Source organism: Lepisosteus oculatus, chromosome 10 (genome assembly GCF_040954835.1).
Source record: "Lepisosteus oculatus isolate fLepOcu1 chromosome 10, fLepOcu1.hap2, whole genome shotgun sequence".
Taxonomy (NCBI): Eukaryota; Metazoa; Chordata; class Actinopteri; order Semionotiformes; family Lepisosteidae; genus Lepisosteus; species Lepisosteus oculatus.
This window is the reverse complement of record NC_090705.1, coordinates 12,860,150-12,883,986: the sequence shown is the minus strand read 5'-3', so window position 1 is coordinate 12,883,986 and position 23,837 is coordinate 12,860,150. Positions and strand designations below refer to the sequence as shown.

At 34.0% G+C, this 23,837-nt stretch overlaps 1 protein-coding gene across 2 annotated transcripts in view; it reads right to left on the bottom strand.

Annotated features, from left to right (window-relative positions):
- cdkal1 (CDK5 regulatory subunit associated protein 1-like 1) overlaps positions 1–23,837 on the bottom strand; it is a 417,958-nt gene that overhangs the window by 197,182 nt on the left and 196,939 nt on the right. For both annotated transcript variants that reach the window (XM_015357729.2, XM_015357728.2), the window contains exon 9: positions 4,023–4,189. In XM_015357729.2, coding sequence (XP_015213215.1) covers positions 4,023–4,189 — 167 coding nt within the window. The remainder of the gene's footprint in view (positions 1–4,022; positions 4,190–23,837) is intronic.

Here is a 23,837-nt window from a genome sequence, read left to right as displayed (position 1 = left end):
TCCATAGAAGCCTCTTATGTGAAGTGACCAGTATTGTTGATTCACGGATGTGTTCTCCAAGCTTAGCCTTTAAACTCTGTAACTCTTTCAAACACACCACTGGCCTCAAAATGTAACCTTTTTCACAATGTAATCAGTTTACTTCTCTTCCAGCAGCACAACTGGGAGAGACTGCCTGATCTAGTCAGTGTCTTCGTGCCTTCTTCTTAGTTCACCATGCTTAAAGAAATATTAAGAGTTTTTTTAATGTTTTATACAGTTTTCTTCTCCAAAATTGTGCATTTAAATGACTTTATCTGTAAGATTTTCTGAAAGCTTTTTTGTCTTATGGTTGAATCTTTGTTTGAATTTCACTACCTGACTGAGGGACCTTATAGAAATAGGTGTATTTATTCTGAAATTATCTGAACCACTGCTCTTGCACAACTAATTGTGTGGCTCGTTAAAGTAATTTTGTGCACGTAGACTAATTTAGATTTTCCACAGCAAATGATTTGAATACTTGCAATCATGTTTTATCAATTTTTCTTTCATGTTAATTATCTATTTATTTCATTTTGCCTTTTGCTTTGAATGTGGGGAAAAGGTTGTGTATATAACAAGTATGAATTGCTATTTCAAAATGAGTGTAAGCTTTAAAGCAACAAAAAACCATGGAAGGGTCTGAATACTTTTATAAGGCACTATACATGAAATTGGGTGATCACAATTTTCCATGCACTTAAAAAAGACTACCAAAAATATTTTTTTTCTATGCAGTAAAATAAAAGGCCAAAGTAATAGATTATTGTATCAATCAAAAATCCAATAACAGTATATCAAACATGCATCTTTTTAAACTAAACTACTCATACAAAAAGTAAGCAATAATATGCTAATACCATATCAAATGAAAAAAAGATCAAAACTACCATCCTTGACAGTGAACGTTTTTATCCAAATCAATTATTTGCATATTTCCAAGACATTACATTACCTAAAAAAAACAACTGTGCACATGCTATGCCTCACATTCATCTGATGTTCCTTGTAATGTAGTGATCCCACGCAGTTTACAACAGACAATATTGTTTCACACAAAAGGAGTCTTTTAAACAGGGCTAAAGGACAGATGTGGAGCTCCTAACTGACTAATCTTATAAATGACTTTGCTTAGTCTGTTGTATAGATCCTACAACTAATTTAAATCAAGGCACTCCCTATGGCCATCAATTACCAGGAGATGATTTGCATTTTCCCTTTTCAGTCCAATGCAGTCAGAAACATTACTTGGTAATTTCCTTAAGTACAAAAATGTAAGATGACAAAAAGAACGAAAATACTGTACAAACCATGTATTTGCAAGAAATGGCAAAACACTACAAGGTTCACAGCACAACAAAACACAACAAGGTTCTCTTGCTTATTTCGATTAAACTGGATCAATTAAAGGGTTTCACTTTGCCCTTGTTGACAGAAATCATCCACATAAGCTCATTACATTACATTATTTGCACAGCCTCCAATGAAACTACCTTTAACAGCCCCAAAGACTGCTTGAATTGCTCAAGATGGATATAATAGATAGAAAAAAATATGGACAATAATTACTAAATTTAACTTGGCTTTTAATAAGAAGACCAGTTTTATAGTACACTTTCACTTTAGTTTTCTAAAATCAAGTCTCATAGCCCGTTTCCTCTAGAACCTCCAAAAGTCCTATCTTCTGTCTGAGAGCTGCTTTGCAAGAGAAATGACAGAGAAAGAGTTATAATAACCTCTCTGTTCACTGACTACCAGCTAATACTTGCTAAATGGTTATTTTTATAAGATGTCTTACGTGAAAGTCGAATGACTTGGCCTTTACTGTTGAAAGCAGTTTATAATTTAATGTCAGCTCTTTACAGTCAGCTCAAACAGAATTTCAGAGTAGTAAACCATTTATAAAATGATCAAAGTGAAAAATATTTTAAAAATAATAACAATAGAAAAAAGTTAGAAGGGGGTTTTGTTAACATCTTGCAATCATGTTAAACCGTGTCATTTAACGGGGAATGTAACAAAATGCCAAATTTAATGATGATGAGAGACAAATGTGTCCATCTGAAAAAAGAAAAACAACATTTTTCTGCATTTTAATGGAGAAAATATCAGGTGGAAGGTACTACGGATATTTTCTGATTGTAGCTATGCTACATTAGTTCTACCAACATACACTGTTACAGCAAAATGCAAAAACACTTTTTTTTCTTATTATATCAATGTATTTACAAATATTCAATTTAGACTTTATCTTCCGTACATCATTGTAAGAAGCACGTTACTACTAGTATGTCTGAAAGTTTGACTGGTTGCTAATTCTGTATGGCATTTTCTGTTATTAGTAAATCAATGACTGTTGACGACAAAGAAGCTGCTTAGTATCATCAAATAAATAACTAATTTTCTGTGCAACTGAATACAAAATACCATCAAACAATGATACTAATTGTTAAACATAAAATGCACAGAAAAAAGAGATCTAAATATGGTAAGTGCACATTGTTTAAATGAAATGAAAACCAACTATGTGAGATGGTCTAGCTGTCAACATTAACATACTGCTTACCCTGCATTTTAATTACCATTTAATTGTTTAACAACAATTCTGCAACATAAAGAAGCTTCATCAGTTTTTAATTTGAATGTAACGGAGCATAAACATAACCTATACTTATGGGGACAAAATTACAACCTCAATTAACCCAGAACAAATTAAAACTGCATCCCACAGCACTTCTTCCCTGTAACTTGAAGATTAGGGCTTTAACCTACACCTGGGGTTTTAGGGGAAAAAGAAGTTTCTTTCTATTTTATTCAAAGGAGAGCAGACTTTTAAGCAAACACTGCAACTTGAACACACAAAGAAATATACTCTTTGGAAAGAAATTCAGAAACTAATCCCTCCCTCTGTACTTTTTTATTTAAAAACATTTTAATGGTGTATGGCTCTCCTTATTTAAGAACATGATCAGTGGTTAATCATCTGTCAAATTAATATTAAATGTGGATAGCAAATGCTTGAAATGCACATACTATATAGGAAGGTCATTTCCATACAGTACATACATTTCAACTGCTGTCAGCAGGTAAGGGGAATCATCTGGTGATTCTCAAGGAGTGTTGGTGATTTTATAAAGCTACTACTTATTTTAGTAGATGCAGTGATTTTAATCACTGTGTTCAATCAGTGTAACTGAACATTCATAAAATGAAATCATAAGTCGGCATGTATGCACAAGCTTCCAGATATCATTATATTTTGAATCTGACTGAATTAGTAATTACTCTTGTTTATACAGCAACTTTCACACACATACTGTATGCAACTATGATTTAGAAAGAAAGTGCAATTGCTAAAATGTGTTACTATGGCACAGTGGTTAGCTGCCTCGCCCCCTGATTTCAATTCCAGGAGTGCTACATGTGAGGAGTATGTATGTTCTCCCCAAGTTCACGTTGATCTCCTCTGGGTAATCTACAGTTTTCTCCCACAGACCAAAGACATACTCATAGGTCAATTGGTTCTTGATAAATTGGCCTGTGTGTTTGTTTGGCCTGTGATGGACTGGCTTGTCTTGCGCCTGTTGCTTGCCGAGACAGGTTGTGGCTCCCCCACGACGGATGAAGTGGATAGAAAATGGATGGAGGAAATAATTTTTAAAGCTCAAACAAATCAAATTATCAATCTTCTGTTCTGTCTACACATCAATTCATATCCTCTTTCATTTATTGCCTTTACAGTGAAATAACATACCAGTACCTGGAGTATAGACCATAAAATTGTTATCATTTAGTTATGGCTGTGTATGGCAGAAGTATGGAAAAAAATAACCAAATCAAACACTGATCAACACCAACTGCCCATTTTGTGTTTTCACTTATATATAAAGAATTCCTTTGTGTAAAGAGGAACAACACCAGCTCAGGAGCCCAATAGGTCTAGGGTTAGCTGACTTAATTTGACAAGTGCATTGGCCAGTACAAGCTGTAGGTAATCTTACTTCCAGGTGCTCCAATATGTAAGGAGGGTTTGTCATGCCCAGTCTCAACATGGCTCCCTCAGGTATCACTTCCACCAGCTGCCACAGCAGAGTCGGCAAATCTGTGCCAATGTCTCTTCCATAGGCTCCTGTGTCTTCACTGGTCAACCAGATCTCGCAGACACCCTCTGTGGAGATAAAGCGCACAGAACTTAACCGCCTGCTCTGGAAAACACAGATTAAATACATTTATTTTTAAGTCAGAGCAAAGTATTGTAATTTTTCATTTGACCTCTGTGCAATCAGAGGTACTCATGGGCGCATGTCCCATGGAAATGCCTAGAATGGTGCACATTCTCATATTTTATTAAAGCAATATTTATAAAATGAATTTAGAGTATACTGCATTTTAATTGAATACTTTTACATTAAAATCTGTCAATATAATACAAGGCAGAATAATACTAACATTCAAAATTCAGACTAAAAGTCAAATACATTTATTTAAATATAGCCACTAAGGTCTTTTTTCCTCTACTATGCCATAAATGTTTTATACTGTTATAAGAGTGTACTGACTTAACAGAAGTCATGATGACATACCCACAGTGACTCAAAAGTAATGAAAAACCTACAAGTTCACAGCGGTATGAATTCTGCAAACAAGGTTTACTGGAAATTTTGAAAATCTGTTTGCGGGAGTTAAGATATTGTCTTTAAATGTAATGATGACACACCGGGTTTCTTGCCAGTTTTAAAAATGAAAGCATATTTCCATCCTCATTGCCTTTAAGTAAACATGCATCACCACAAGACTGTTTCTAACTGTTTGCAGTTGTCTTTAGTTAAATATGCTCAATCTTTATGGATGACTTTCTAATTATGGCTCATTTTGCAATGACTGAAGCTGTCCTTTGTTTCATTTAATGACTCATTTGTGTTTCAAGGCTTTACATTACTGGTGTTTGTTTACCTGGGGATTCCCTTGTAATGAACCAGCTACACCTGAATAATGAATGAAGAAGTCCAGTAGGTTTATTTAACTGACTTTTAAAAAGTATACTCACTCTGAGTCTGTAATGAGAAAGAGACTAAGCCTTAGACGCTCTCCTGTGACCTATGTCCACATCAATATTTTCAAATAGGACTTTTTTTTCTGTGTAGAGACATTTACCAAGTGTTCAGCATTGACTAATTAACAGTGAAAACCTATACAAATCAGTATACAATTCTATCATCTAAGGCAGTAAAATCTGTCAAAGCTTTACATAAATTAAAATGTTATTTGTTATTCTGATGACGTTTTAAAGCAAGCACTGAAAAATGTTTCTACACATTTAATTAGCTAGATTTGATAGAATCTCCAAATGATACTGCCTGGACTATTTCCAACCTGTTTCCAAGATGAAGAAAACTGCTGCAGTGGATAACAGGCCTCTTTTGACAACTTTCCTGTATAGCCAGTAGTAAAAAAAAAAAGGATAATTGCAGTGGCTGTAATCTGAACTACAGCTACATGAAAGCATGAAAGCAACTGACTTATCATCAAAACAGGACATGAGTGGCAATGGTTTCCATTACCCGACAATCATTAAAATGATCAATGCATATTATGTTGACCTTACTTCATCTTTTTTTCCAAATTACTGTGGTATAGTTTAAATGGTTTTGTAGGGAGGGGCAGACATTTTGTTTTTCCTAAAAAGTTTAGGTGTATGCAAATGGAAGGGGAACCTGCTCAAGTTAATGGAAAAAAAAGTTATAATGTGGAAACAATATCAATCAGCTGGGCTGCCTAGGTGGAGACGGCTAAACCCCTGCAGAGAGATGGCAGCAAGTGTTTTGAGAAAAAAAGACAGAAATAAAGGAAGCAGCTGTGGCAGCAAGTTAGCTGCCAACGTAGAAGGCTTGTTTCAGCTTTCTGGAGAAAACAATTTTTAAATCAAACAAAAGACATACAACACAATGGTTAGATATTTAAAGGGGATCAAGGCTGGCCAAATCCCACAACTTCCATAACACACTTCCATAAGTACTTATAAACTGATGGCAGTGGAAACAAATAGAAAGCACATGATGGTCTATTTGGATTTTCAGAAAGCTTCTGATTAAGTTTCCCATAAAAGATGAATTCTTAAATCACAGGTGGCTGGTATTCAGAGAAACGCAGGTATTTGGGTTGAGTGTTGGTTAAAAGAAAACAGAGTACAAGCAAGGCATGAATGTTCAAACTGTTGTGATACTCCTAGGGAGTATCACAAGGATCTGCACTAGGACCACTGCTGCTCTTAATTTATATCTATTATCTAACATCTGGTATAGTTAATGAACTAATCAGACTTGTGAAAACACAAGGATTATTGAACACAGCAAAAGGCATAGATGAAATTAAAAAAGATTTAGACAAAATTCAGGACTGGGCAAAAACCTGGCAAATGGCGTCATGGGCAAAAAAGGGGTTTTAGCATGAAGGTAGCAAAAACATAAAATAGAAAACACTGAAATAAAATAAGTTAATTACAAACTAGGTGTTACACATCATATATGTAGTGAAGCAATTAAAAATAGAAAATGTTAGGATATATACAGTAGTTAAAAATGCAAAACTTAAAGGGAACTCAAGGTAAATATACAATGTACATGCAAGGCCTCATTTAGAATATTGTGCACAATTCTGGTTACTGTGTTATAGGAAAGATGTCACTGCTCTGGAATAAGGTCAGAAAAGAACAATAGATATATTAATGGAATGTCTAACACTGACCAGCTGAAAGAACTGAACCTATTTAGTGATGAACATTGAAGACTGTGAAAATATTGTGTATATTTGATACAAATATTAAAATCCTTAATCCTGGTACTGACAAAGCTAACAGCAGACTTGGAACGTATTTACCAAAAGGGTTGTGGGATGGAACAAGCTACTTAGCCATGTAGTTGAAGTCCAGCGCCTGGATTTTTTGAAGAAATAGCTAGATAACATCCTTGGATCAATTAACTTTTAACTACCAAATAGGCATGTGCCAAATGGCCTCCTTTCATTTGTAACTGTGCTCATGTTCTTGTGGTAGTGAGAGCTACTAGAAGACCATATAATGGCACCTTAGGAATCTTCTACTCCCTAGGAGCATTGTTTTGGCTTTCCATACATACTGTTAATTTACTACAATTTGCAGTATTATGTCACACTTGACTGGTGTAAAAAGTAAAAAAAAAGAAAAAAGTGTTTCTTAATATAAATGCAAAAATAACCTCTTTTATTACGTGTTTTTATCATGTCCCAATGTGCTGTGATTTTCACTTAAGAATATCTCAGACATGCATATATACAGCAATGCATCAAACTTTTAATTTGCATGCATGAAATATGTAAGCAAATTAGATACAACAAATTAAAGTTTGTCAGAACTTGTACACAGCCATTATTAATGGTGTTATATGAATAAAGAATAATTGTATACTTTTTAATTTGCCATTGTTGTTATCAATACATAAACCCTACTGATGAACTAAAAGGCAAGCTATAATAATGTCAAGAACAAGTTCATTATTTGCCTTGCTCAGCTCACTGTGGGAGTGAGGAAAGCAAACTGACCTCTGAGAAAGGAATGTGTTCTCTGCTTAGGAAAGCATCCTTAGTGCACACCTTAAAGGCATTAGGCTCCATTACAACTAGGCTACATAATTACAAACTGCCCTTTGGTCACAGCTCACAGATGCCCTTGTGTTAAAGCTTGTAACCTAAGTAGACATATTTTAATATCAGCACAGATGTCTACAACCTTGTTTTTCCTAACAAAAAGCTTATAGACATCCAGAAAGCAAGAAAATCACAAAACGCTGCTACACATTAAAGTGCATACTATGTGACAGACACCAAGTTTGCATATTTTAAGCAGACTCCCAACCATTTTTACATCATCTTTCACAACACTATTTTCACAGTCTGTGTGATAAACATCCCATTACCAGAGGCAATGTATCACTGTTTCTACAGATATTTATTCAAGCCCAGATTATAGAGGCTTCATAAGACATTTCCCTTGCATGTAAAGCTAGACTGGGTCTTAAAATCCAAATACAGTATAAGATTTTCATTTAACTTAAAAACAAACAACCCGTTTACAAACTAGAATTCATGCGCAGTAATATTAATTTAGCTGAACAGCTGCTGCATGTATTCAGTCACAATGATGAGCTGAAGAATGTTAACAAGAAAGTCCATACCCCATGCTTTATAACCTCATGTTATTTGCTCCACAGCAAAAACATCAAAAGCTCTTGCATTGTTATGATATTCATTGTTTTCTGATGTTCTATATTGATGCTACCTGCTAACTCTCAATGATTATTTTATTAGCTTAGCAGATGCCCTTATCCAAAGAAACATACTGTGTTTACAAAGTCTTGCATGAAATAAAAATACTAAGGAAACAATAGATATGATTACAAAGCATGCAGAATTAACTGGCAGTCACAGCATTTGGATTCTTGGGATTTTTTTAAGTTTTCAAGTTCTCTGTCCCTAACAGTTTTTGAAATAGAAAGGGATGATTCTGCTCCACTTATCATATTTCACTGAAACTTAACTTTAAAGCTGTGGTTCTTTTTCTTTCTCCTGGTGAAGGTTTCCACCAGTCCCTGGCAGTTACACTTCCAGCTATAAATACAGAACAGGCCCTAGAAGGAGCCAGAAGACGAGAAGGCAGTTCACTCTGCTCCCGCCCTGCAGCTCTGTGTCAACCTTTCAGAAAGGATTAATGGCATCATATTTCATTGTGAAAAATAGAGGATCTCTTCTGAATTGGTGGCCAGTTTTAGGAAAAAGATGGAAGAAAAACAATCTAGTGAGATGAGAGAGAAATATAACATGACACTGTTCAAATCATTAGAATTACAATGCATTAATTTTCAGAATGATGGACTGTATCGATACAGCATTAATTTTCACTTTTGAACTTCTAGTGTAAAGAAGCTAGGTATCACCATCAAAAGATCAAGAAGATGTCATATGGGTGATTCTGCATTGTAAAGGAGCCTCAGATCCAGCTCCTTCTAACAAAAAAAATTAATTTGCAGCTTCTATTATAAATATCCCAGGCACTACTACCTGTATATTGATCTTATAAAATCACATTGAAGTTGTGTTTAAGAAAAGTAACTCAATTGCTGTAAATACTGAAGCTGACCAGATGATTACTGAATAAATAGTGTTTACAAATCATTAATCTACATTGAGGAGGTAAGTAAAAGAAAAAAATGCACTTTATTACCAAACACTTTGTATCATTTTAATCCATTGATTTCTGTGCAAACATCAAACATGTGAGGTATTTGTAGAGTAGGCCAACAGAACAAAGGTTATCATTACTTGCAGGAAAGTAAACTTATGTAACCTAGTACTTCACCTATTTCATTTTAGAGACAAATTATTGATTTCGAATAACAGCTTCCTTAAGAAAGCAGTCAAAGACATTTGTGATCTTGGAATACACTATCCAGCCATATTGTTGATGCTGATACCTTAGCTGAAACAGATGGATGAGATCCATGGATAAATAAAATACAGCACCATCAAATGGGCTATATGGTCTAAATGGCTTCGTCTTGTTTGTAACCATCCTTAAATTCAATAGCTGAAATGTAAAATGAAATCCTTTCTGATCAGTTCATTTAGTTGTAATTCCTTAAAATGATTTTTTGGGGATTTCCTTAAAATGGCAAAAATCTAATAATGCAGCAAAATGTGCAAAACACCAAGGATTATAAACAGAGGTCAACCACTGAAGTGAAGAGATGAAATGTACATGTGGAATGGAAATTATTTATAAATACATTCTTCTTGGAATAATATTGCAATCTCTTTTGTTATCCCAGTTTCTTCCTTTATTCATTAATATGCTGTTTTGTGTTAGCTCAAAGATACTTAGCACATTTGTTCCCATAAGACCAATTTCAAGCTGAAATCAAGTTGCGCACTCCTCTACAACACATGTGCAGTTTAAGAAACAGATTGTCCAGTATGTTATTTCAAGCTTCAATGCACCTCTTACTTAGAATAATACAACATTTTACCCTGCTTCTGTTTTGTGAGTAGGGGTATGAATATGTTCAAATACCTGTATTTATATTGCTGAAATAAAAAATACACATAATCCACTAGGATTATGATCCACTCATGATTTAGGTTTGTTAGATAAACTATTTTATTTACAGTATTTTAAACCAAGGTTATTATGGGGCTTTTTGATTACTAAGTTGGGAGGCACTAAACAAAACTTTCCGAAGCAATTCATATACAGTAAACCATAGGCAAATCAGTACTCAATTCCAGGGTTATATATAGGTAACAGGTAGAGAGAAAACAGGGTGTATTTGATTTTAAATTTATTCTGAGAAGTAACAATAAAATGGCTTTTATGATAAAACCTTTATCATAAAATCACTTTGATAAAAACTTGCTCTAGGCTGGCAGGAAAATAAACCTAGATACCAAAAGACATTTTGGTCCTGATTTTAAAATACTAAATAATCTTCTGATCACTGATATCTATAAATAAATAGAAATAAACCTTTTATTTTAATAAAGGCTTAAAGTGGCATAACATCTGTTATGATACATTATTTCTCCAGTAACAAAAATGATTCAATGTGAGGACTTTTGCTATGTATCTATGTGTATGTGTTACAGCAGCTGTACGAATAAAGAAGAATTTTTTAATTTTCACCATGAGTAATAGTGAGATGACTATCGAAACAACAACTTCTCAACCCAAAAGGATATACACCACCAATTACAAATCCAGAAGCTACAAAAGAGGAAAACCTAACCATTATTTATGTAAAAGCTCAGCATTCACAATAAAAACAAAACAAAATAGACCCCTGAGGGTTACTATCCTGCAATATACAAAAAAGTAACTCATGACCACTGTAACTCCTAGCAACCGAAAAAACAATAAAAATAAATAATGTAACAGAAGCCTAAAGCTGGAGTTGAACCCAGTAAGTGACTCCTATGCTGAGAAGTAAACACAGCAAGTTTTACACTGTGCTTGCCTATCTAAATTAAAGTTTACATAAGCAAGAATCCACTTTCTTGCAGCTGGAATAACAACCCACTGAAGTCTGTCTGGTCAACTGTGTGCTAGCCTATGCTTTAGTGATCTACAGAAAATTGACTAAAAAACTATTTAAAAGCAGACCCTCCAAAAATGTTCACCAATACATTCACCTGTACGACTGGTGTCTACATTATATTCCCAATCCCATTAAAAGAAACTTTTAAATGCATAATTTGGTTACTTACAGTGTAAAAGCTGGTAACATTAAACATTACTTTTAGCAGGATCCATACAAGTTATAGATTATAGTCAGCAATAGTAAGTTATAGTGAATACAGTGGTATTATCATCAACTAAGATCCTTTTAAAAAATAAGTTATTGCTATTCAGTAGAAAATAAAATCTAAATTGTCTAAAGTGGATTTAATTAAATTGTGTTTCCAGCCCATCTTTTCTTGATTTTATGAAGTGATTAAAACTAAAAGGTTCAGAAGCTGTATGACAAAACAATTTGGATACATGTCAATACCTCAGAATCAATGTCAACTAGTTAAAATCAAGCAATTTCATTTATTGACAAGGTTCTGTTAAAAAAAATAAAACTAGTGGTGATAAGCAGTATTACATATCAGTGTTAGCCCGACAGCCTGAACTATTGTTGTCTAAATCTATGCACTTCCAAACACAACTGAACACTACTGCACCTGCAGTTTACACTATTAGCATTCTGCAAGAACGTATGATTCTCAATGTCAAGGTCTTTTCTGTGCTTAATGATGCAGGAAACATACCAGTTATATGTCAAGGCAGCTCATTTTAGTATGGCAACCCTCTACACTTACAGTACAAGTACTGTCCTGTCTTTTTTAATACAGAAATCATATCAAATGTTGTTTGTTTGTTTGTTTGTTTGTTTGTTTGTTTTTGGGGGGGCTTTCACCTCATAATTAGAAAAATAAGTATCATTCTTACCTCTTACAACTAAATGAACTAAATGAGTCGGCAAATTATACCCACCAGTTAGAGTTTATCCTTGAAAGAGATCATAAACTGGACATAAACATTTCACTTGGTAAATAGGCTTGCTCATCATTATAAATCTAAAGAAGCAGAGGTCAAAAGAAGGAATTTTGGAATTCCTTCAAGATACATAATCTTCCGTTATTCTTCATCCCATTTACTATACTGTATGCTACACAGGATACACAGGCCATTTTTGATGACAATAGTATCACTGGAGAAATATTAGTTTTTAAATTGAATTTAAAACATAAGATATCTTTTTTAAAAGGATGGTAACTTAACTGTTGGACAATCTAACTGAGAACAACACAAGGCCAAAAAACTATAAAACAATATACTAGCATACTGAATATACAGTGTCACTGACAACTTAATTAAAAAAAACACCTACACTTCTGAAGGAGAAGCACAGTTGCACAAAGGAAGTAACTGCATTTACAAGCTGCTTTATAACCAGTGATCTGTGCTCAAATGCAATTCAGCCACAAAACAAAACAGGTTATAAAAGGGTAGAGTGCACGCAGTAGCTGTCGCTGTTGCATTCTTATTTAAAGAAAAAAAACACAATCAAAATAAGCACTGAGATTCTTAACCTTTTAGGTTTTAATCATTTGCTGATTGAAAAGTACCTGTGAAATCTCCAGGATTCAAGCTCTCGATGACTGGAGCTGTCAGTCTCTGATTTCAATACACAGTATGAGCAGGAGATCAGTCAGATCTGAATCCACTCAGTCTACCACATTAGGAACAAAATACATTACAACTCAATCCACACTACTAGAAACAACAGAAGTTATTATTTCCAATCACATACATGTTCAAATTTGATGGAAGGTGCCAACATCTAGAAGAGTTGCTCTAAATCTATAAGGTGCAACACTCAGCTTGTAGAATCTTGTGAAGTTTTACCATGAAAGCTTTAAAGATGAATGGTTTCCTGTGGAATGGTATAACTGTCCTCCTAAATAACTCTCCCTAAGAGCCTCTATAATACCCCTGGAGAGGCGCCCAATTCACAGAGACTTGCCTTTGATTCCCAAAATGTGTACTGATACCATATGTTTCATCCTTGTATTGCAATGTATTCACTGGATATACACATTTAAATCTGTCTGCTGCAAAATACTTTATTCAGCAAGTCCAATCATAAAGCATGATAAGCCAGAATTAAAACTTTTGGTTCAATATGCTGACCTGACACTAATGACGTGGACTAAAGTAGAAAGACCAGATTTATTCTAAGAGTGACTACATTTCAAAATTTCTAAAAAAAGCCGTTTAGATGCCAAGTGTTACGAAAGATCACTCATTTGACCAATGCAAATTGTTTTTTTCTTCCAACTTTAGAGGAAATTAAATTGGTTTTCCATGACTGTAGCTGTGAAGTTAATTGACTCACTATGGTTTTCAGAAATGTGAGTACTCTTTGCCCCCTGTCAATAAGTGAATGTAGTTGTAATAATCTTTGACACAGAATGTACTGCATAGACCCAGTCAAACATTTTTTTCAGTCAATTGCTTTCTTTTTTTTACAATTCTCTAGCCAACAATAGGTGAAGTTGAAAAGTAAATGATTCCTTTTCACTGATTTATAATACCATGTCACTGCTGTCATCTTCACAATTATCACAGTAATTGTATCACATAATCACTATTTCAAAGAACATAAAGACATAAAAATATTCATGTCCAATAGACAAGCATAAGAATGTTGCCCTAGCTGAAATAATTAGTTACTAAGGTCATAATTAAGTGTATATTAAGTTTTGAACAACACTGTTTTGTTAACTGTATCTCTAAGTTCTCGTTACTAAACATATACCTGTAAAATGTAATATTAAACATACCACCGACATCTTAATAAAATGCAAGTACTGTATGTTTTCTCTTCCTTGTAGAGGGGGTACGGAATGGTATAAAAACCCTTTTAATATAATTTTAAAGTATTTATTTTCAATCAATTTTACCCACAAGCTTCATATGAACTATGATGTTTTATATAACAGACATCTGTGCTGTCAAGATTTTATTGTTTGGTGCTCTGTGGAGATTTCAGACCGTGAGAAGGGCATGTGTCAGTAACTGCAATCCTGTGCTGTATCTCTGGTAACCAGTGACGGGAAGCTGCCAGATCCTGCTTGACCTCCAAACACCGAATGGCACGTATTAAAGCAGCACAGCTGAATGATCTGACTGACCACCAGCCAAGTGTTTACCCTACATGCTGTTTATATATCGGAACAAAAGAAAAGACACTTAGAGAAAGACCACCTATGAGGTTTTAATTAGATAAAGACCCCACTGACCACTGTCACAGATTCTACTTTTTGGTACAACCGACTGAATGAAAGTAATTCAACTCTCTCAACTTTCAACTCTAAACCCATACTAAATATTATTTTCCTTTACAAATTTAATGTTTAAGAATCTAAGGATTTACGTCTCGGAGTAAAAGTAATAAAACAATGCAGTTTTTGCCATGCAGCTTTAAAAACGCATATATTTTAGGGTCTTTCTGAATGCTCCAATACACTACAGGGAAGAAAAGCCAAAAATAAGATCAACGACTGGCTTCTCTTTTAACATGTGCTCCTTAATTCAAAAATACCTTCACCTGATGTGCTGGAGCACTGCCCGAAATAAGGTATTATGTGCTGTGCCACCTGATGCAGCATTGCATGTTGCAATTGTACTTCCTCAATACAGTCTGAGCTCCTCTCTGACAGGAGGTTGAAAAAGGATCATTACTCCTAGTACATTCTCCCCATGATCTTACAGCATTTCCTATTTGGGCACCTACCATTGAAAAGCAATTTTGTCTTTATTACACTGAAGGTGAGAATTAAGAGAGGTAATAGAAATGTAGTTTAGCACTTCCTATTTTAGCTGGCAGGAAAAAAAAGAAAATTAATGACTGTCTAAGGTCTGCAGTGGTGACTTATTTTTTCTTTTTGCCTCTGCTTGTCCAAGCTGTTATTTGTGAACCATTACAGAAATACACAACAGCAGTTCACTCCTTATTCCCATGCCTGTACATTAAGTTCTTGAGAATGAGTACAGAACAGGAGAGAAAAAAATACCCCCATTCTTGTCTATTCACTACCTGAAGCAAGATTTTTTTTTCACACTAAGCAGCAAATAAGATGCAGCCACAAAGCAGCAGCTGCCTGCTTCTCACATGGACAATAGTGACTAATAGCGGGCTTTTAAAGAAAAATGCTTTTTTTCTTCTTTCTCGACAGGATGAAAGGAGAGATGGATGGGTGGAAAAGGATGTATCCAGGCAAGAGGTCCAAACTTGTCCAATACTGCATATAATCAATGGCAAAGTTTTGAAGATGCAATTTAGATCAAAAGCAACACACATGCTTGCCATGAATTATGGAAGCCAGTACAAAGCACATCAAACAGAGTGAAGTGTAAAACCTTCTATACATAGGGGCACGTTAATGATTCTCAGAATAGCAACGAGGTCTGCAACTTATTTGCAATGAAAAGTATGACTGAACTGTACAATAATATGAGATAAATGGCTTCCGTATTTGCTTTGGCTTTGATTTAGAGAACTGTATTTATAATTCAACAACACACATCATATTTGCTATAGAAGCAACTGTTTTTTTTTTAAATATAGTAATACAGTACTACTAACCTCAGGCAAAAAAAAAAAAACATATTACTTTAACATATAGTGGGAGATAATCCTGTGAACATCTACAGCCCAGGCAATCACCATTAAGAAAAAATAAGATTCTAGCTACAGAGGTTTATGTGCAATGAAACAAAACCAATTAATATGATTCTTACTTTCTAGCATACTGTGGCTGCACCAATGAAGAGGTCAACTGGCACCAGCAAGAGTCTATCCCAAGCTAGACTATCACCGGCAAAGTCAATTAAGTGTATAGTCGATTACTGCAGCATTACTCTGCTAATGTACCCGAGCTGATTATTAGTCAGCCAAAAGCAATCCAGAAGCTATGCAAGCCATGTGTCATTAATCAAAATAAGATTTTTGTTTCTTTGATTTCTGCTTATTTTTCATATTTAACTTTGTTTATTCCACGGCTCAGTTTTGAAACCCTGTGTTATTTTGTTTCACATGATGCTTTGCTTGGTGCAAAGGCTAGGAAACGTGGTTATTTCATCTGACCTTTTATAGTTTCTCCTCCACGACTCATAACCCTTTCAAAGTTATTATCTCTCAATTGTCTTTCAATATTTTTTGTACAATTTTCGGAAGCAAAGGAAATCCAATCAATCTAATTGGCACTGGATCCCCGAGTACCAGCAATCTAGAGATGTAGAATGCACTTTTAAAAATGTGCGCTGATACCATCAGTTTAATTTGCACATAGCAAGTTCACAACACACACACTATGAAGCTCTGGATGAAGAGCTGACAGTTGTCACTCAAAGCACTGCACACTCAAGGCATCAAGCAAACCACAAGCATCAGCCTTGAGAAGCAGGCTAAGGAAAGTCTAGCTGACTTTACACCAACGCACCCTGAATGACACTCTGCCAGCTGTGTCATTTTTTGGGTATTCCCAGACAACAATACCACAGAGCAGACATCAGCCAGTGAACTGAGTGGCAGTGGACAAACTGTGAAACTCAATACTGATTGAGCTAGATTATGATTTGGGAAGTCTATGATTTGGAAAGTCCCTGATTCATAGTCTTCTATGTAAATGTGTTGATCTTATTTCTTAAAAACAACTGTGATCCCAGCAGAGATTACATAAAACAAAAGACAGAATATAAACCTGGTTAGTGTTCTTTCATGTTTTGCAATGTTCCACCTACTGTATTTGCTTTTAACAAATGCAACATTGTAAAGCACTGAATATGTGTCATCAGGGACAAACATATAAAACATGGTTTAATTGGAAAAATAAAGGAGTTTAAAAAATAAATGAAAGCTAAAGGTATATTAATCCCCAAACCAGATGTCACTACAAATGGAAAAAAAACTATCTTTAAAAGTTAAAAGTAACTTGTAAGTTTTTGTTTCAAGGATTACAAGTTATTCACATGATACTATATATAGTATGAAAATATAACACCTAGGAAAAATGCAGAATTTCTTTAAATTCCACACTTTCCCTAATAATTTACTTTAATGCACCCTGACTAATGTCTGACTGAAATGAAAAGTAGATTCCTTGAGCTTTAAGCAATTTCACAAATATTTTCAAAACACTTAAATACGTTAATTGTATCATTGTATGAACTCACTGTGACTAATGAAAAGTATGCTGTGATTAGAGCACACTAATTAGTCACTGTTTCACACAAATTTAATTACCTGTCAGTCTAATTTTCTTACACTGCTTTTATCTTATTGCATCAATAGATATTAATGCCTAACGCAAATGTAAGTGACAGCTTCACTGCATTTTGTGAAGCTGCAATAACTTTATGATTTTAGTAAATCATTACAAAATATGTTTGAAGCTTCTGTAATAAAAAAGGGACGGGATAGGGTGGGCTTGCCTTTTTACTATGAAGTACTAACATATGATCCCAACACTATTCCAGACAACATACTAAACAGGAAAATTGAATGATTGCAACAAGTAAATAAATCAATCTGAAAACATCAGTATAAGGTATTGCTCTGTTTCTAGACCCTTTTTTGTTTCTCTGGTATCAGTTCTTCGTGTCCCATTGTCAACAATTTAGAATGTTAAAATGGGTTCTCACTTGATGAATTTTCCCATGCATGCAAAAAACAACTTATTTTTTTAGTCTTCTTTCTGAGCTATATGTTAGAATTAGAGGCAACCAGGGGGACTGGCTCTAAAACATGACTTTTTATCACAATATTGTGTTTAACTTATTGTATTGGTGAACGGGTGTTCAACAAAAAAGTTCAGAAATGTAAGCATGTGAAAGCAACACAAAGAACTTAAAGCTAAAAGTACATTTTTAAGTAACATTCCAAAATACATCCATAAGAGTGCACTTTAAGTACATCCTCAAAAAAGATGAAAAATAACATTTTTAACCAGAAGGTAATCGTTTTGCACAGGGCTGAAAACCCTAGCTTTTTGTTGATTTCTTGTTAAGGTTCCAGTTATCTTTTGGAAGAAAAAAGCAAATGCAGATCCTTCAGTTACAAACCTCCTACTGGCTATTGATCCGGGCTTGGGAATAAGAGAGCAGGTGCATTACAGGAAAGCCTTCATTAAAAAAAGATCTTGGGTTTGTGTTGTCCATTTGCACATTTGCATTGGAGACAATTAGCTTGTGCTGATTCTCACCAACCACCTGCTTCTCCATGTGACAGATTGTAATTTCGTTCTTAAACCAGGATGTATAATTGCAGGGACTTTTCCCCCTTCCATAGACAGTCCTTTAAAAAAAAAAAATGCTATTTTTAATGTTAGCATTTCAGGTGTCGAAAGGATCGCTACAGCAAAATTTCATAGATTACACCTGAAAAGCCATGTAACATGTTTAATTCTGTAAATAAACTACCACATGCCTGTACTCCACATTCCTAGATACAGTATTTTTTTTAATACTAAAAAAAGAAGAAAGAAGGAAAATGACAAAATGGATAGCACTTAATGGATTGATAAAAAGGAACTTAAAGGTATTGAACATTAACTATTTTATTGCTTAACATTAAAGTTTTTCTACAAAAACAAGAGTCAGAATTTAATATTTAGTGTTATGGTAAGGCTTTACAATAAACTGTATTTATTACACAAACGGTTATACAATACTATGTTAATATAAAAAGTCACTTATCTAAATGTTTCAATGGCAGTGACATATTGCTAAAGTACCTTGCAAAGAGGATGTTCTTTTCTAATTAGCGAAGCCACAGACAAAATCAAATATATTGTATTGTATGTATTGTATTATTGTATCATTTCGTTACACTGTGCTGTGTTGACTGTGTTAAACTGATGTTTCACTGCAATTTCCCTCACGGGATCAATAAAGTATCTATCTAAATACTATCCTTGGTAAATATAAATGTGAAATTGCGACAAAATGTAAAAAGCCAATGAACTGTTAGAAACGGCAGCTTTACTGAGATTAAACTTCTTTGTGATTAGAATGTGCAGGCAAAACCACCTCCTGTAAACCCAAATTAAACATGTGGACAGCACCCACCTTTCATTTAACATTTTTCATTGTTCTTTCTTGATGTGGTTTTATCTGTATGGCTCTGCATGAAAACCAGTGCCTAAAAGTCTGCTAGCCTTCATCCAACTGCTTTGATTTTTTATACTGCTAGAAATAGGTAATAGATACAGTTAGAATAGCTAATCTCCAAAGTCCTATGTAACTGCATTATTTCTCTATGTTAAAAAATATCAAATGCCAGAAACCATTTTTGTATTTACTGTATGCAGGTACTTGTATTATGCATGTAATGACAGAACACTAAATAGAAAGGTTTATTATAGAAAAGAAATGAACAAATGAATTAACCATTGAATGAGCAAAATATTTTTAAAAATACTAAACCGAGTCATGGTGAGAAAGTGCTGAAATCATTTTGAAAAAAAAAAATGTTACCATGTTAATACACATGGTCTGGCCTTCCACCCTGCAGGCTTCTTAGACACATTTTAGTTTCTAACAAATGTCCAGCTTGTCAATGCCTAGATATTTTTTAGATCAAAATGTGAAATGATGGCCTAAATGTGAAAAATGTGTCAGTGCTAAATTATTGATCAGTAATACTATCCAAAAATGTTTTCAGTTCACTCTGCTTGCAAATAATTCCTAATGGAAGGTGTTGAACCATAACGAAGGCACACAATCATTGCTCTGTGAAATCACATTGCAGAAAAATTGGCTTTAACTGGGGCCTCCCTGTTGCTATCACACAACACAAATACCCACTAAAAGCTCACACTACATCTCCAAGGGTCCCTCAGCTTCAATCAGCCACACTATCCAGACAACCCTTGACTGTCAATAGAATGTATTCTACCGACAGCTTGTATTAATAATTAATAAAATAATGGTGCTGTTTAAACAAAATGAATTACCTGTGAAATTAAAGTTGGCAAATGGATTAGCTTTATATTATATGCTGCACATGACTTACAAAAAAAAGGATGTGGTAGGTTTAAGCATTTGTGAAATCTGATATTCAGCTGCACAGAGATCAATTTAATACATTTAAGGTGATAGTTGTAAAGGTTTACTCAAAAAATGCACAACAGTAATGAAAGCATTTGAAGAAAGAAATGTTATATATTCTATAAATGTCGAACAGTTTCAATAACCTCTACAAAGTGTACATTTAGATTTTTATGTTACATACAGTTAAAATGACAAATCTATTACTATAAAATAATATATTCACTGCTGTTCATTTAAGTTCTAGGGTAAGTGATAATGTTTATTTAACAGGTAACAATGACTTCAAAACTTTCCATGTTTTACTGTTGCCATAAGTGAAATATTTAACAGTATTTAGCAGAACAGGTTTATTTTTTAAAACTGTACTTGTAAACAATTACTGTGAAATGTTACACATGACAAACACATTCGACTCACATGGGTCACATTTCTTGGCATAATCTACAGGCAAATTGCAGCACTGTTTTTGCCAACAAAAATGTAGATGAGAGCATGGGATGTGTCCTGTCTGTTTCTGAAAGATGTTTCTGACAGAAAACGATTTACATGTATTTTGTTCACCTCTGAGATATTTATTTCTCTGCAAAAGTTCAGGAACTTCTTTTATTACTGAATTAGAAATGTAGAGTCTTTACATAAATAAAAGTAGTAAAAACATCAATACAGAATTGCGTTGCTTTCTTCCTTGACTTGGATGTTAAGAATAAATTAATTCATCATTAACATCAGGGTTAATACAAATTGGTCACAGATTTGTACACATAATGTAGCAGAACAAAAAACTCTAACAATAATAAAAAGTAACAAAATTAAAATCCAACATCAAATTTGTTTTATATATATATTTAAATTTGATATATATAAATACATACAGTACTATGATACATACAAAAAGTCTCACATCTTTAAAAAACGTAAATCAGTTTAAAAAGTTTACAAATGCTACATTTTACAAAGAATTGCAAATAACTTTTCACTAAAACATTTTTTTTTTTGTAAGTTGAAATATGCTTGCAGTTGCCATGTTTTTATTTGCGTTATGCATCATTTGGATGGTTATGCCAGAATGGGCTAAACTGTCACTGAAAAGACCTCAATGAATACCATGCTTACTTAAATATCACTCATTTAAACCAACACACATCCACTAAGGAGCACACCGCACCAACCATCCTCATAATTAAACGTAGCTGAATGTCTACCTTTTTGCTGCCTACAATGCTATACTAGTAATGACAATTTTCCTTAGAAAATGCAAAGACTGAGTCAATGCAAAGGCCTTTAACATCGGTTGTCTCAGACCAAGGACGAGAGGGAAAGGAAGCATAAATATATATGCTATATTTATGAAAATCAAAGCCTGATAGTGACAATATAACCTTGGGCACATATTGTGTGTCTCTATAGGTTTGCTTTCTTGTGTTCGAGCAAAGGGCTTACTGCAAGTGAAATCATCACAGTTCAGAGATCGCTTAATTATATCTGAAGAGTTGAAAATATAAAAAAGAGAACATTTATTTCTTGCAGTAGAGATAATTTAACTTCAGAAATACCCAGTGCTTGTGACTTTCTTTTCCTTGCACCATAATTTGTTGATCTTAGTAATATTGTCTTTAAAAGAGACTATGGTTGCACTGCTGAACAAGGAACGATCTGTTGCAGACACTTCAGGACACATTAGATCACCAGCAACACAGAACACCAATGCTCCACATGGCCTACCTTCAAATCATGCCAGTCCTGTTACAATGACCTGACATACATGGCAAAAGGCTGCTCAGTCAGGTGCAAATCTTTCACCAAGCTGTAGTGACATTTAGTATTTCTGGGAGGAAAATGAAATGTCAAGCAGTTCCCCTTATTATCAGCTCCTACCTCTGCATGATAGAAACCAGTAGCTATTTAAGACTTAATTTGCAATTGTTCCAAGACATGTAATTACACTTTTTTCAAACTTTTAAAGCACATACTGTATATGCTCAGGAACACTTCTACTGGGAAATTTTGACACTGCTGGACATTTTCCAAAAAAACGTTTTCCAAAAATGTTTTCCAGTTAGTAACATCATTGCAATTATGTTCCATGCAGAACAGATATTTGATGGCTAAAAATCAACCTATTGTAGAAGCAAGCAGAAATATTGAGTACAAATTAATGATCTTCTTTATCATCACTGCAAAATGCCCGTTTCTAACTAATTGTCAAAAAGAAGTGTAGAAAGTCTTCATTTTGATTTATAATGCTAATTCCGATTAGTTACTCTTACCTTGTAGAAATCAGGAAAAAAATAGGGAAACATATAAATGTAATTTGTGACTTACAAATGTCTAATGAAAATTAATTTTTAAATAGCAAAATCATAAAAAAATTATATTCTATGTTCTGTACAATGTCTTAGCAAGAATATAGCAATATGGTTTTTGCTTCACAAGAGGTCCAGACAGAAAACTGCTGATGGTGAATCTTGAAATCAAACAATATAACAGCAATCCTAGCAAGCATTTACTCTGTGAAACCAGTTGGGCACAGTTCTTCTGGACTGAAAAGCTCAGCAACTTCCACAAGTTTCCATTATCAGATGAGAAGTTGCCTGTAGTTTAAAATAGTCACTCTCAAGACTAAAGCATGGCATCACACAGTCATGTGGCTGGAATGCAGCTAACAAACCGAGAATCAGAACAGGTTATTCAATTATTAACTGATATGAAAATGTATCTTCCAAAGCAAAATACACAAAAGAGCATCAATCTACAACTTTTACTCATAAAAATAATTCTAAATTTGCTGCTGAAGCTGAATGTAGTTTGGTTGTCTGTTGCTATCTATTGTTGTCCACTTACTCTTCATTAAAGTTTACAGCTTGTGTACTGATAACACTCATCTTCTTTTAAATGTTTATCAAGCTCATCCAACAACATGTATATGATTCACATCACACTACAAATGATTTCAAAACATTTTGTTCTTCAGATTGAAATTATTTAGATTTACCCTTTAACCACAAATGACCTAATAGAGGGCCTATACTGCACGACATAGGAGGCTGGAGACAGGTTTAAAATAATTTGTATATACAGTACAGTACATTACATATATTTGTATAAAGAAAATTTTTAAATAGATAAAATATATTCAGCGCTTTATGAGCAGAACAAATAATATAGAATGTATAATAAAAGAAATACTTGCAGTGGTTGTAAATAACTGAAAGTTCTCATCTGTACTGAATTCAGTTAATTCTTTTCCTATTGTAATTATATTGATTTTCTTGTGAGATGCTTTTATTTGTAATGCTTTTGTGATGCTTCCTGCTATCCAGTTGCCTCAGAACTTCTTTAAAACATGAAATCACAAAACAGTTATCTACATTTTTATATTTTTAAAGATGCCATTTTCTGTGAAAAACGTTAGATTTTTGCATACCTGATGTGATTTAAAAGGCATATTTATGCAAAATATTGCTATTGCAATCAAAATGGTAACATAAACTACCATGTCAGTAATATCTCAGTTATCACAAAATAAAGTGTCTCAGGCACTGAAAACTACACTGCTGAACTCGTATCCAACAAAAGCTCAGCTGCACATACAGTACTGTAGCTTGTTCCTTATCAATTTACTCAATATTCA